The sequence below is a fragment of the Oryzias latipes genome, chromosome 8 (assembly GCF_002234675.1).
Source record: "Oryzias latipes chromosome 8, ASM223467v1".
In the NCBI taxonomy this organism is placed as follows: domain Eukaryota; kingdom Metazoa; phylum Chordata; class Actinopteri; order Beloniformes; family Adrianichthyidae; genus Oryzias; species Oryzias latipes.
In genome coordinates, this window is record NC_019866.2 from 7,171,577 (window position 1) to 7,187,951 (window position 16,375).

The following is a 16,375-nucleotide window of genomic DNA, read 5'->3' on the forward strand; positions in this document are numbered from 1 at the left end:
ATGCAAAGTTTTCAGCTTTCCATTTTGACAGGAACCTTTGACATGATCGATGGGATAAATACACAATTCGTTTCCGCATTATTATTCTGTTGTGATTCATTGATGTCACTTTAAGAAAAATGACATTGTGCTCCTCACCCTTTCAGCTGAAATGACTAAAATAAAAACCCCATGCAAAAATAAAAGAGGGAAGTGAACAAGAATTGATCTCAAACTTGCCTTTTTCCAGTCCGGGGCCTCTCCCACTCCTCTCCTTAGCCATCATTTTTGAACCTTGTTACTTTGCACGGAAATATGTCTGTGTTTTGATACAGCCAGAGCAGGATACTTTTAAGCGTCTCTGAGGCAACAGGAGCTTTTAAAAAGTCAGCCGGTCATGCCAGTGATGGAGAGCAGACTGAAAATGAGCACTTACACATTTCATTTCATCAGAGACTGAGGGTTTTTTCTTGAGGGGGCCTAGTGGCACTCAGTGGTATTGCAAACAAATCTCCTTGTCCACTGGCTTCATTTGAGGAAAATAGAGACAAAAAATAGAGTATTTTTCCCAATTAACATGGATAATCAATTTTCAACATAATATAATGCAGTTTACATAATTTATACATGGGCATTTTTTGCATGGATAACCTTCATTTCATTCTTTTATGTTAGAACGTGTTCTTTCAAGAAAAGAAAAAAAGGTTTTATGCCAACTTTCAAGGCCTAATTGTGTTTTTTTTTTCAAACAATTACAAGGTATGCAAACAAATCATACTTCATAAAAAAGAAAAAAAGTTAACTCTTATCTGATCTTATGTGCACCCTTGACTTTATTTCACAGTACTTTTTCCGAAAGCAGATAACATAGCATTAGGAAATGAATAAAAAACACAATATTGTGCTCTTGTTTGTTTTTGATGCACTTGAACATCAACTGTTGATTCTTCTAAAGGTATTCTCAATATTTAAACTCTTATTAGACACAGAAGTGCTACAATATGCAGTATAAAAACATGTCGGTAAATAGCTAAATGAACTTAAACCCTGACAGCTCTCAGAAAACTGTGAAATGCATTTATAAAAGTAACAAATGGAGTCTGAATGACAGTAACAATATGATAAAAAAAAAAGAAAAAAAAGAAATTTACACTTTTACACAAATTCCAAAATCTTAAGGCGGTTGAAATATTAAGTTAAACGACCCAGTTAAATAATAACAAAGTGCTTACATGGAAAATCCACAACAGGCTCATGATTTGCCATAAATGGAAAATAACAGCATCATAACAGTCTGACTTAATGTTACGATGTCACAAATATTTCAAAATTGATTCCTAATTGTTTCTTGTTACACCTGCAGCAAAATCTTCATGAACTTTGTAATAGATATATTTGAAATCTCAGTCCCCTATTACTTTATTTTGTGACTGGTATACTTTATGTTCAGTTTAGATGGAAATGGTAATAAATTTAGAATTATCTGAAGCAGCTCAGTTTAAGCATGAACCATTTGAACAAAAAAGCCATTTTCCAACAGCTTACATGTGAATAAATCTAACTCTACTGAAAGGAAAACTCCAAAATGAAGACTTGTTGACAATTGGAGATAAATTGAGCCTGTTTTTCTACAATGGCGGCCTGTGTTTTCCTTTCTTTACTTTTTGACTGCAAGGTTTGTCTTTCCCAAAAACCTTAATAGATTTTACGAGAAAACCCTAAAAAAAGAATAAAACAACTCTACATGTCAGTTTGGCCATCGAAAAGTCTTTTCTTTCCTATTTAGCCTCCATTTAGATAGATGTGATGAAACATCATGAGCCTGGTTGGAGTAAAAAATAAAAAAGTTACAAAAACAAACAAACATATCAAGATATACAAAATCACAGCCAGTAAGTCAGAAGATTCAGTGTCACATTCTCAATTTTAACTCTAGCATGTTTAATAATTATCTGTGTATTTAGCTTTCATAATTTACAAAAAAGGTTCAACAGCCTAAGCGGATAAAAATAACATATAACCTCTCAGCAAACGACAAGGCCCATCTGGATAACAAACTACCTTCTGTTATTTATTAGTTTACATATTATGCAATATAATACACTGGAAGAAAGAAAACCAAAACAAAACACAGTTGTTAATTGCAAGAAATAAATGATTTCTTTTGAAAATGTACATAAAAGCTGCCGTAGACAGATCGGAATATGTATTGAATACATTCATCCATCGGGCTCCCCTGCAGGGTAGAACAGCTGTACCTGAAATCAACAATTGACAAAGAACAGCTGCCTTCCCTTTGAAATACTCAAGATTAATAGTAGGCTTTTATGTCATATCCTGTGTTTGGATACTTTCAAACTATCTTGTGAGGAAAGGTCTGAAAAAAACAAAATGCAAGTAAATCTGTGTGAGTCCCCCTTTTTGTTTGTGTGATCTTCAGATCTTGCAGGGATTTTGTAAACATTTCAGTTATTCTCTACTTTGGTTCTAGAAAACAGTTTGTGCAACCGTCGGAACAGATGCTCACCACTGCATGATTTATGCTGCACTTTAGTCAGCAGGAAGTCCATCAGGATCCATCCGGTGAAGTACGCACAGTGTGATTCAGGGGTCTTAGAACCGAATCCGTTTGAATCGTGTCAAACCGTTAACAAAACAAAAGGACACACAACAGGTGGCGACGGTTTAAAATGACAAATGTTGCGACAGGTTTAAAATAGACTCGCCCTTCCACAGCAAACAAACAAGATAACCTATATGAACAGCGCTCTGTTTGATAAACCTGATTCATCCATTAACAATTCACCATTTACACAGCAAACATTTCAAATATAGAAAGCCATATCTGTACATAGTTATGAATTAAATATATGCAAGGGGGAGGGAAAAAGTGTTTTGTTGAAATGGGTCCAGATAGTTCTCAAAAAATATTGAGGTGCCAGTATCTTCGTAGAGTAGTTCCATTGTACACAACAGCAAATCCACTGTCACAGGACTTGGCCATGCGATACCCAAAACCTATTATCCATATAACATATATTTATATATATATTATTATTATTATTATTATTTCTCAACAAATTTCTCCTGGTGAATTCTTTACACTATGTGAAAAATTCAAAGAATCTTCACCCCATTTTCTTCACAGTCAAGAGAGAATGCGATACGCGCGAGTGACTAGCTGATTATAACATGAAAGTATCCACTGATTTAGTTGTCAGAGATGAGGTTCATGTGTCATTTCAACAAAATAAAAGTCCATTTTAAAAACACCTAAATGGGTTATGATTTATTTTGAGCTGAAACTCCTTTCCAGTAGTCTAAAATGTCATGCAGGTCCTCGTCCTTTGCAAACTGGACTTTCTTTCGCAGTGCATGGCCAGCAGCCATGTACTCCTCATCTTTATGGCGTTTTCGGTGGAGTCTGAAGCGCTCCCAGATGCTGTGTGAGGGTTTGCAGTAGTATTCAGGACTGGAGGAGTAGCTTAGATTGTGATACTGAGACGGCATTTGGGAAAATGCTAAGTCTCTGGAGCGGGAGTGAGTGAGAGGATCCAATAACTTGTGGCTGTCGGGGCCTTCCAGTTCTTCTATCTGAGCATCGGGGTATGAGTGCCTGTGCTCACCGTACTGGCGGATCTTCTCTGCCTCAGCCCTGAGGATGGCAGCAGCTGGTGTTACAGTGAGGATGGTCTCTCCAGTTGGGGAAGCTTTTTCTATGTACTTGGATTCAGAGCGATAAGGCCTTGGACTTCTCATGGGTCCTCCTGTGGCAGTGCTGGGTCTCTTAGGAGAGACATCGGAACTTCGATGCCTCTGCAGAGAGTGGTGGTAGCTATCTTTATAAACTGGGGATAAAAGACCAGATTTATTCTGAGGGTGCTCTGATATTAGGACAAGTTGAGGTTCTGCGGTAGACACAGCTCCAGATTTAACCCCCTGAAATGAAGTGGATTCAGACTTAAGGGCATCTATGCAGTTGTTAATGATCTGATTGACTTTATCTACCTCTTTTGCAATTGTTGAAATTTCAGCTACTGATCCTTGACTGTTCCCGGCCATTCCCAGATCACACTCTCTACGCTCGTGGTGATCCATACTTCTGACATCCATGTAGTTTCCCTTGATCATTTTCGGAGTCTCACTTATCTCCTGGAATTTATACTGCTCCATTTCACCAGTAGATGGTAAGTATGGCATTCTTCCCATGCTTTCCCCGGCCAATAACTGCTTTTGCGACATTCGAGAAATAGTCCCACCTTCCAGTTCTTGACCATACTTTAGTTCCATTATATTTTTCTTTAGGCTGCCTTCTTTTTTGTGCTTTTCTTCTTGCTGGCGCTTTCTTCGCAGGCAGTAATAAACAACCCCAAGAAAAATGACCATACTAAAGAGGCAACCTAAAATTGTCATAATGTAGTGAGTAGCAGTTGCAGGATTTACAATTCTTTCTTTTCCATTCCGAGGGTTTGTAGAAACAATTAGGCAGGTGTGATTGTGTCTTAGAGAATTGCGTATTGAAACGATGCAGTATGTGTAGTTTATGTGTGGTTTCAGGTTTTTTAGCTCAATGTCCTCCTTTTTGTCTTTCAGGTTTTGAATATCTGTGAAAAAGCTGTTGTTGTACAGAGCCAGGATGTACATCTTTTTGTATGGATCAGGAATCTGAATAGTAATTGTTGCCCCTGCTTTTGTTATTTCCTTCAGTTCCATCTTAAGTTTTCCTTGCACCTCGTTTTCCGTGGTACTAACAGTAATGTCCTCTGGTTCGGTGCCTGACGGACATTCATCCATCCCACAAAGCGTTGAGTCGGGTGGCATTGTTGTGGACTCGATAGAAATAGAGATGAATGGTGTCACATAGTCATCGGTACACACAGTTTTCAGCATGTGGAGGGCATTTCGGTACGTTGGGTTGTTGGGATTCTGGCTCAGTAAACTGTATCCTGAGACGCCAGGTGGGGAGTCGCACACCATTCGCTCGTTGGTACGGTTTGGGAAAATTGAGAGCCATTTCACAAATCCCAGTAACTCACAGGAGCAGTTGAAAGGGTTGGTGTACAGCTCACAGGTGGTTAGTTTAGTTAAACTGGTAAAGGTGGACCCATCCAACTGCTGGATGCGATTCATGGAGAGATCGATGTTCTCGATGTTTGGGCACTCCCAAAAGGCATTAGGTGTCACAGTCTCAATCAGGTTTGCCTGGAGGTAGAGGTACTGCAGCTTTCCCAGACCCCGGAGAATCCCCTCTGTCAGGTTCCGTAGCTTGTTGAAGCCCATTTGAAGTACTTGTAGGTTAAACTGAGCAGAGAAGGCCCCATCCTCTATGTAGGAAATTTCATTCTTGGTCAAGTTCAGGTAGGTTAAGTTGGCAAAGCGGCTAAGGGCAGAATAATGGATACTTTTTATTTTGTTTTCGTTAAGACGAAGGTCTACGATGGTGCTGTTGATATGCTGTGGGATGGCCTCAAATGGTGGTTGGTTTTGGCTACAAATTGCAAGCCAGACAAAGCCCTTTTCTCCCTCGATTAACCAGCAGTCTCCATTCACTCTCCCAACATGAGTCAGATATACAATAGTTACAGACCAAAACAAGGCACTCATCACCATGCCTGAGCTGCAGGCCATCGGTGCGTCTTTGAAAGTCATGTGCAGGGCCAAAAAGTGTCAAAGGAGGGCAATGCCACTGTTTCAAAACCTTTTAAGGGTCCTTGTCAAAAAATCAGCTGGATGTTCAGCTGCTCTCAGGGCCAGAAACAGTCCTTTTATTTGTCGCTGCTGCATTGATGGATGATTGAGGATGTATATAGTCCTGAAGCATCAACAGATAAATGTGGGGTATCTCTTCTTGGTTTGTTTCATTGAGACTTGTGGCAATGTTCAAAAACAGATTCTTCCACTTTAGCTTGTGCCTTTTTTCCCTTTAGAAGTAGACCTCATCAAACAGCATCATCTTGGTGATTCTGTCAGTTCCCTCCTCACTGTGACTCATGTGCACAGAAGATCAACCTGAAACACAGAAACAAGACAAAATCAATCTTAAGCGCAAAGCTGATGTTAGATGCAGCTTAAGCACATACATTTTGCTGAAATTGTAGATTTTCCGATTTGGATTTATTTTAAATCCTTTACGTTTTTGCCTCACCGGTTGGTTGTTCACGGTTTAAAAGATGTGTGAACTCCCAGTAGTATTTAGGTACTTAAAAAAACTGCTTGCCAATTACAACTGAACAGGTAATGGGAAGGAGGCTCTTTGTTTTCACATCATTAACCTGAAGACTTCCAGAGGAGAGAACAATGTTGAGAAACAGCATTAAAATCACATGTACCGCATCTTGCTAAGTGACAGTCAGATTAATATATTTAGCATCCTCTTTCTATAAAAGGAAACAATTTGTGTTCATTGCACAGCATCAATAAAGCAGAAATTCTATAGAATGTAAGGGAAAGAGACAAAAAAAGGTTACAAAATGGTGAAAAAGTGCAAACTGAAACTATTTAGTGTGGTTTATGTGATAAAAACCACTACAGCAGTATTAAAAGATAAATTGGTGTATATAGAAAAGCATCCAACTGTGATGTAGACCTGCTCTTGTCTGTTCTTTTCAAGTTATCTCAAAAGAGATCACTGAATGTTCTTACAAGAAACTAACAAGCTGCAAATAATAATAAATAAATAAACTATTAAATCTACAATTTAGCCCATTACAACTCCAACTTATTTTTATTTGGTATTATTACTGCACTACAAAAAACAGACTATCTTCTGCAGCCGTGGATTATACATCACTATGTGGTGTTTAAATTTGACTAACATGCTTTATTTTTGCTTTAAGGAAGTTGCTGTGGGGAGATTTGTGCTCCAATGCAAATTTCCTGATTCCTAACATGATATATACATGGGAAGGTGTGTCCAAACTTTTGGTCTGTACTGTATAACAGTCCACATAGTTTTAAACTTCACGACTCAAGTGTTGCTATAGAGAGAGGTTGGAAATTACTGCTTGGTGCCCATGGTATGCCATTGGACAGTTGTTAAGAATAACAAGACATTTCAATCTGGCAAATAAATTTGATATGCACCAAAGAGGCGCCTTCACGTAAATACTGTGTGGATATGTTTACAGAAAAGACATTTTGTTCTAATGCTAGAAGGATGTTTTACATGAATGATCTGGGTCTCTGCGACGCTTGGCGCTCATGTCATCCAAGCACTAAGGGGTTCACCTTTTTTTCTCCAGTTCACCATTCACAATCTCGTTTAGATTATTTATTAGTCAGTAACTCCCTTTTGAAAGAAATTAAAAGTTCCAACATTCATCCAATTATTATCAGTGACCATGCACCAGTTTCTGTTACTATTTCAAGGGAAGTACCCAGACCCTCGGGTTCAACCTGGAGGTTTAATACGTCTCTGTTAAAAGACCAGGAATTTATTGAATTCTTTAAAAAAGAGTGGGCAACCTTCTTAGAATTCAACGATACTTCTGAAATATCACCAAGTATTCTTTGGGAAGCAGCAAAAGCAGTCATGAGAGGGAAAATCATCTCTTATTCAACGCATAAAAAACGCAAGGAGAAAGCAGATTTATTAGAATTAGGAAATAAAATAAAAACTCTGGAGACTGCTTATGCTGCTTCTGCACAGGAACACATACTGGGCGACATGAAAAATTTAAAGCTGCAGTTAAATGACATCATCAATAAACAAACACAATTCCAGATACAAAGGCTTCGACTGGAAAGATATGAAAACTCAAATAAATCTGGCAAATTTCTAGCTAATCAGCTTAAAATTAATAAAGAAAAATCAACAATCACTTCGATTATGGACCAAACAGGGAATGTCACCCATGACCCGGTAAAAATTAATAATGCGTTTAAAGACTTTTATCAAAACTTATACACTCCACAGATCAATCCATCAGAACAAAGCATCAACTCATTTCTCAACAATATAAACCTGCCCAAGTTAAACGAAGATCAAATCACAAATTTAGACTCTCCGCTCTCGTTGTCTGAGCTTCATGAAGCTCTGTTACTTATGCCTAATGGTAAAGCACCAGGACCTGACGGCTTTCCTGCAGAGTTTTATAAGGAATTCTGGGAACAACTGGCACCAACGTTTTATAAAACGGTAAAATTTATCAATGAAAGCCAATCTCTACCACCTAACATGAACTCTGCCAACATTATCCTTCTTCTAAAACCAGACAAAGACCCCACGAGTCCTTCAAGCTATCGCCCCATTTCTTTAATTAATGCAGATGTAAAAATTATCTGCAAAGCACTAGCACAGAGAATAGAAAAAGTCACTCCTCACATAATTGACTTTGATCAAACTGGATTCATCAAAGGCAGACACTCGGATGACAATGTCCGCAGACTCGTTAACATAATAGACTTTGCCACCATCAAAAACCAGGAAATGACTATACTATCACTGGATGCTGAAAAAGCCTTTGATAGAGTAAATTGGAAGTTCCTCATTGCTGCCCTCCATAAGTTTGGGTTTGGAGAATCATTCATCAATTGGATCAAAATATTATATCACAACCCCAATGCATCAGTTAGAACTAATAAACAGACTTCCAACAGGTTTTTTCTTGGAAGAGGAACTAGACAGGGTTGCCCACTCTCCCCCTCTCTTTTTGCAATATTTATCGAGCCTCTAGCTGCAGCAATAAGACAGAACGAGAGTATTAAAGGAATTAAAACCAAACACAGCCATCATAAAATTAGTCTCTATGCAGATGACATATTACTGTTTTTAAGTAATATACATTCTGTAAATGAAACGGCAACAATCATTAATGAATTCTCTTCTATATCAGACTATTCCATTAATTGGAATAAATCTGTTTTATTACCACTGAACAGTAATGCGGAGCAAGGACTCACAATACCAGTTAAATCAGGCAATATAAAATATCTAGGTATTTATTTTTCCCCCAAAATATCAGAACTGGTGCTGCTAAACTACACCCCATTACTGAAAAACATACAGGACGATCTAACACGCTGGACCAACCTGCCTTTGTCCCTTATGGGCAAGGTAGCCACGGTTAAAATGAAAATCTTACCCAAAGTTAATTATCTCTTCTCAATGATTCCCACACAACCGCCATTAAAATGGTTCAAAACATTAGACTCATCCATATCAAGCTTTCTATGGAACAATAAACCTGCAAGAATTAGTCTAAAAACTTTAAAATCTGCAAAAAGCTGTGGAGGATTAGAATTACCTAACTTCCACAATTACTTTCTTGCAAATAGATTACAATACATCTTAAAATGGTTAAAAAATAATCCCGAAACCAACTCATGGTTAGACTTGGAACAGGCGTTATGTGGAAAGATCAACCTGTCAGATCTTCCATTTATTAGTCAAATAGTTAAAAAACAGGATTGTTTCAAAAGTATTAATATAAATGCCACTTTAACAGCCTGGTGGGAATTTCTCAAAATATCAAAATCATCAATTCAACCGTGCAAAATGACACCCATCTGGAACAACCCAGACATCCTCATAAACAAAAAAATTATCCACTTCCCAGCTTGGCAAGCAGGGGGCATAAAACAACTAGAGCACATAATTATTGATAGAAGATTCATAACTCCCCAGGAACTTCAAGACAAACATGGAATATATAACTTCTTGGAATATCAGCAACTTAAATCAATTATTACTAAAAAGTTTAAATACAGAGACAACGATTTAGAGCTACCAGATGTAGTTACGACTCTGATCAATTTCTCAATGAATAAAACTCTCTCCAAAATATACAAACTTTTATGTAATTTAGATAACAATATTTCACTTCCGACAACAAAATGGGATGCGGATTTGAGCATCAGCACAGATGAAAGTTTTTGGTCAGAACTTTGTCTAAACACCTTCAAAATGACAAAAAATCCAAATCTGCAGCTAATCCATTTCAAAACTCTTCACAGAATTTACTACACTGGACAGAGGATGTTCAAGATGGGTCTCAGTAACTCAGACATTTGTCAGCACTGTGACAGTAATCTACCCGACAATTACATGCATGCACTATGGTTCTGCACGCCTGTCCAGGCTCTCTGGCAGCAGGTATGTGCCGATCTATCAGTCTGGCTTAAGGTTTCAATCACAGCTTCACCGTCACTTTGTGTGCTTGGTGACATGAGTGCCATCGATGTAGAAGGAGGATTAGGCTCTATCATTTTCATAACTCTTTGCATTGCTAAAAAAACTATTTTAATAAATTGGAAAAGCAAAAAAAATATAAATATAAGTCAACACAGAAATCTGCTGCTTGATCATATCAGCTTGGAAAAAATGTCAGCCCAAAGTTCAACTAACTTTGAAAGAATTCGGTCTCTCTGGTCTCCCATAGCTAACTCCGTGACTTAGGGGGTGGGGGGGGCATGGTCGTCGCTGCTCCTTGCCCTTCTGCCGTGGGCCGGGGTGGGGGTCGGGGCCTCCGGTGCCTGGCCGGGGGTGGTGGGGGCTCCGTTGGTCGGGGGGTCGGGTCCGGCGCCTGGGTGGGGCGGCCTGGGGCGCTGCGTGGTCCTCTGGGCTTGGGTGTGGGGGTGCGTGGTGGGGGGGTGGGGTGGTGGTCTGGCTTGGCTTGGGGGGGTGGTCCCTTTGCCTGTGCTGGGGGGGGTTGGCGGGGGGCGCTGCTCAGGGGGGGGGCCCAGCGGCGCTGGATGGGCTTCCCGTCTACACCTGGGGCTGGGATCGGCCCTTCCCTGGCTCTGGGGCGGGACGGGACAACCCTCTTGGGGCCCCCGGTCGCTCTGGGTGTCATCCGCTTCGGCTGCGGGGTCTGGGGGTGGGGTGGGGTGGGGGTCTTGTCGGCCCTGTCCTGTGGGGGGGCATTCTGGGGGAGGGGGGGGGGGGCACTATTGGTACGGGGCAGGGGGGGTTGACGGGTCGGGGTCTCCGCTGAGGCCATCGGCGGTTTCCCCGGCCGGTTGGCTGCCTCGGTCCCGTCGAGGCCTGACCAGAGCTCTTCTAGGGCCGGCGTTTGGGGGTGGGGGCCTGGGCTTGCTCCGGAGGGGGCCGGCGCTTTCTGGCTCCCCTCTCTCTGTGTGGGGGTGGTGGTGCTGGGCCTGGGGTGTCTGCGCCTCCGGGGGTGGGGCCCCGGGGCTGGGTGGGCCTGGCCCCCTTGCTGGGGGGGGGCGGGGGACGGCTGTTTGACCACCGGGGGACAGTCTATCATCTGTCCCCAACTTACCCCCTTCCTCATATAACCTCATAATAGGGTGAGGGGGTGGGGGGCTTAGCCTGCGATGAGCCTTGGGGGGGGGGTTTACTAGGCAGTGACCCCCCTCCTGTGGTTGCCGTATGGAGTGGGCCCCCCCTCTTTCGGTTTTATTTGCACCTTAGACATGCAGGGCCCTTGGTAGGGGGGGTGCTTGGACATCACTGCCAGCAAGCAGCGGATGTCCTCCTAGCACCCTACCCGCCAATTTTAACCGCACCTTAGACATTTAGGGCCCCTTGGTGGGGAGGGTGAGGGGACGTCACTGTGAGTAATCAGGAGACGTCCCCTTAGTGCCCTACCCGCCAATTTTAACCGCACCCCCCTTAGTACACACACCCCTCCCCCCTCAATATACACATCCCAACATAAACACACACACATGCACACACACACTCTCTCAAACACACACACACGCACACACATTTTGCAAGGAAGGTGGGACCTAGGACCATCTGTCCCCTGCCTCTTCCCTGGTGGGGGGTACGGGCCCCTTTGCAACGGCGGCTGTGTCCCCGGGGTGCCGGCTTCCTGGGCCCGGCGGTGCTCTCTCCGCGCGGTGGGGGGGTTCACATTACATCTGAGCCGGGGGTGTTCGTGTCCCTGGGGGGTGGGTTCTGGTCCTTGCTCCTGAGTGCTGGGCCCCGCCAAATTTCCAACTGTGGCCGAGCCTGGTCGGGCCATATTTACAACACCCCTTGTGGGCCCTCTTTTTTCCCCGGGGTTCCCCCCTTCTGGGCGGGGGCGGCGGGCCCCTGCCTTGCTCCTCCCTGGACCAACCGTGGGCCGGGCGGATGGCTGCCTGGAGTGCGGAGTGGGTCTCCCTTGGGGGGTCCTGGCTCGTACCTGGGGTTGGGGCGGGGGGATGCCCGGAACTCCTGGGTGGTGGTGGGGTGCTCGTCTGGGGCTGTGGGCGTCCTTCTCCGGTGGGGCCCTGCGTTGGGTTCTCCCGGCGCGGTGGGGGGGCTGCTCTCCTGGTTGGGCTGGGGCGGCGCCCTCTTTCCCTCCGTGCCTCCCTGCTCTCTGGCTCTGGGGGCCTTGCGGCGGCCCTGCTGGCCCTGGCCTGGGTGGCGGGCTTGGTCGCCCGGGCGGCGGTTGTTCCCTGCCGGTTCCCGTGTGGGGTCTTGGGGTGGGGATGGCTGGGCACTCTCCCTCCTTCTTTTCACGTTCCACCATCCATTTTAGAAGAACATAAACACTCACCTGAGCACAGGTGTTAGCTCAACAGACTGAATGACTGAAATATTTCACACTAGTTGGTTTTAAGGCATAAGTATGCGTGTGAACACTATCTGTTTTGTGTACATGTCGACAGGTGGACATTTTTGCAACTAACAGGTGTGTTTATAACATTTGAGTGTGTGTGTGGACAGGCTCCGCCCTTTTTTTTTTTTTTGTTTGTTTTTTTTTACATTTGAACCTTACCATAATGATTAACAACCAGTAAACTTGTTGCTTTATGCTGCTTCATGGTCTTATCCCCCTTCCCCTCCTATTATCACCCCCTACCCCCCCTCTCTCTAACGTCCCTCTCTCTTCTTCCCCTCTTTCCTTTTCCGTCCGGTCCAACACCAAAGATTTTCAGACATGTTTGAAATTAATAAAGTTTGGCCTCAATTACAAAAGGGGTTTATTCAGACATACCTTTGGTTTGTCTGAAGATTAATAACCCCTCTTGTTAAAGTAAAATATGTCCAACCCAAGAGGCCCTCAGCTCTCATCTGTCTGCCTAGCTGTTGGACAGGACAAGTTAAAAAAAAAAAAAAAAAAAAAAAAAAAAAAAAATAGAAGGATGTTTTACCTCAAAGCTTTTCAAAATAAAAGACCACAGCGTACTGACTGGTTTCAATGTTGAGATCATTGACAGCGAACCTTTCATTTTTAAATAAGATCTTTCAGAAGCAGCCATACTCTGAAAGGTTTATAATGTTTAATGGTTTAGTGCAACAAATAGAGATTTAATATATGAATAAAAATAGATTAAACAGACCATGACTCGTTAAGGAACTTACATGAAGTCTCTTTACTGTGAGAAAATCTTAGGTAAACATAAGAAGATGTTAATTTGATATTAGGACCTGACTCACAACAGGGGTAATCACACTGCTAGAGGAGAATAAATGTGACAGTTGATGGCAGAGAGAATATACTTCAAATGGAAACTAGAGTTGCCACAGAGAATCTAAAGACCACTCCTGCTGTCATATGACCTTTGTGTGAGTTTAGCACATTACAGTCTCACTCGTGTTGTGGTTTTGCCCGACTCTGTCTCAGATAAGGCAGTGTTTGTTTCTGCCTTGGAGTCTAATCCTCAATTTGCAGTCCTTGTTTGTTCATTAGCAGGATCAACCTCTGACCACCAACAGCTCTGTGGTCAGCAAACAGATGAAGACAATGACAGAGATTTTTCACGCCCACACTTTTTGAATTTGGACAGTTATGTTTGTATGGCACACAAGTTTTTTACTTTTATCATTTGTCATATGGATGTTGCCCGACCTGGTATTTGTTTTTTTTATTGTTGCTGAATAGCAAAGAACATTTTTGGAGTAAAAAATAAAAAAAAAGAGAAAAGAAAAGAAAGAAATGCGTGGCCATTCTAGTGCATGTTATCCACTTCCAGTCATTCAGCTCTGAATCATAGCCAACAAAAAACAGGGATAATGCCATATGCTGATAAAATTACTCTTGAACATGGGTTTTATAATTTCAGGCTTTGCATGCTTCACATAGATCTTAGTTTGCCTTGAGGGTGAGATTATTTGCCCATTCAGACTTATAGAGCCGTTTTCGTGCTCATTACTCTGTACATCCATTATAAACAGGGAAACTGATGTGTATATTGACAACTCAAACAGCTTCTAAGCTACCCACTGTTAATATTTAGTTTATAAAAGTATGTATGTTTTGGAAAAACTAATAATTCATTTCTCAGTTTTGATCAGGGTTAATCCGGTTCAAAACCGTGCAGCTATGGCCTTCGTGAACGCACATACTTGTTCAAATCAAAGTGCAACAAAATGTAGTTTAGAAATGTAAACAAGAAGTTGTTTTGATGGACAGAAGTGCAGTTCTCCTTGGTGCACACTGCGCGAATAAATGATCTGCAACAAAGCTTAGATAATCAAGTAAAAGCTCTGGTCAGCCTTTAAAGCATAGATAAAGTGCGAGGAATAAATGCTGTGTTGAGCACTGCAACAGAATGCCAAAGGCTGTCATTACAAAACCACCTTCATGATTACAAAAGAGCAGTGGCAGAGGAGCACTAAAGAAAAGAACAGTCTCAAAGCCCTGGGAGGAAAGAGGTTCCAAATCAAATGTTCCATGAAATGAATATGAAAAAAATACCGCTCTGCAGAATATCCATACAGGCGAGAGATCTTTAAGAGGAGAAAACGGTCTTCTTAGTTTTCCGTCTATGACCTTTATTGCAAATACCACACGGCAGAGACTGGGCCCATCTGACCTGGCCTCTGCTCACTCACAGCGTGACATCGGTGTAAGATGCTTTTAGCCATTAAATGGAAACTTAAGCTTGGCCTGAAAGGTCCAACCAAATTAGAATTGTCTTTCTTATCCATACTAAAGATGGCTTACAGAAAAGGCCCTTTTTTTGCTGGTCATAATGGCTTGCAATTAATTATTGAAAGAACTGTTTTTGCACTTGGGTCCCAGTGAATTCAGAGCAAGTGCCAACAAAAACAACGCCTGCAGTGTTAAGTTGTTGTGGGATAAACACAGCAGCCAGCTACATTAAAATTAATTTTCAAGAGTTTCACTTTCATGCAAATCACACCATACTGTAAAGTCAGATCTCAAAGTTAGCCTAGGGCAGTCTTTGTACGTGTTGCCATGTGAAAGCTTAGGTCTTTTTTTCCACAACAGAAACTCTTTCAATAACGGCAGCAATCTGTACGGTCCAGTGCTGGGCCTCTGCGGAGCCGTCCAGAACACCTAAGGCATCGGAGCTGGGTGCACACCCCTATCAGGCGCAGACAGCCCCTGCATGGACTGTTTTCCATTTATGCTTTATGAGTTGGGCAATTATAGTTTTTCCTTTGTTGCGGCTAAACTTTTAAAACCATTCTCTTAAAACAAGGATTAAAACATATTTTGGAGGTTTCATTGAGCCCTTTCCAACTTTCAAACATGAAAACTCCTATCTTAAGCATTTTGGAGAAACTTGCTAAATTTTCCTTGGGAACAAAATAAGTAGAACTTCTCGTAAAGTTGAGTACAGAAAAATGTTTATCAATGGCTTGTCTCTTTGCACAAAAACTTAAAGAGTGGCTTCTATGGCTCATATTCTCAGGGGTGCTGCTCCACTGACAGAGCCAGTGCTTCAAGGCAATTGTTGACTGACTCTCCAGAAGGCCACAGGGAAAAAAGCGGATCAAAAAATGTTGCCCATTTTTCCCAACAAAGAGTTCAGTGTTGTCTGTCAGTCACTCCCCTTTATTGAGTGAAGTTGTCCAAATTGAGGCACTTAGATTCAAAACAAGACAGTTTTAAATAACTACTTTAATCAAAAGATTTCTGAGCAGGTTAAAGCACCTCTGTTGGGTTGTGCTTTGAGATTGTTGAGCTGCCTTCTTCTCAGACGATCCTCCTAATCCAAACCAATAAATGCTCTTCATTTAACGTCCTTTGAAATGCGAGCATTTCCGAGACTTGGAGGGGTAAAAAAAAGAAGTAAAAAATGGGGGACTTAGAATACGAGAACAAATTGAGTTAAAATGGAGCGGCTACTCTTGGGGACAGAAATGCAGCATTCATAGAGGAACTAGACCGAAGTGGGTCTAGAGAAAAAAAGGGGGTCATGCAGTTTGAAGTTACAAAAGAGGACATTAACCTCATTTATTAATTATTATGGGAATAATGTTTGGAAAATAATTGATGGGTCGATTAAAGACCTACTTCTTGGGGTTCCATCGTGAAGAATTGTTTGTTTCTATGAGTTGCAAGTAAATATAGTTATTTTTTGTTTGTAGGTGAGAAATTACTATCTCTAAACACATTCACTGTTCTTTTTTTTTTCATTTTACATGATTTAATTAAAGCTCTACAACGCATTTTAAGTGATAGAGTCAGAAGAAACTTCCACTTCATCCAAAATAATTTTGGGAAAGGATTGTCTTGGAAAAGGA

At 41.8% G+C, this 16,375-nt stretch overlaps 1 protein-coding gene across 1 annotated transcript in view; it reads right to left on the reverse strand.

The window, feature by feature from the left end:
* Positions 1–789: 789 nt before the first annotated feature.
* The window catches only part of elfn1 (extracellular leucine rich repeat and fibronectin type III domain containing 1), a 75,626-nt gene continuing 60,040 nt past the window's right edge, over positions 790–16,375 (reverse strand). The window contains exon 3 of the mRNA XM_023957446.1: positions 790–5,988. Within this exon, the coding sequence (XP_023813214.1) occupies positions 3,262–5,628 (2,367 nt within the window). The 5' untranslated portion in view covers positions 5,629–5,988 and the 3' untranslated portion in view covers positions 790–3,261. The remainder of the gene's footprint in view (positions 5,989–16,375) is intronic.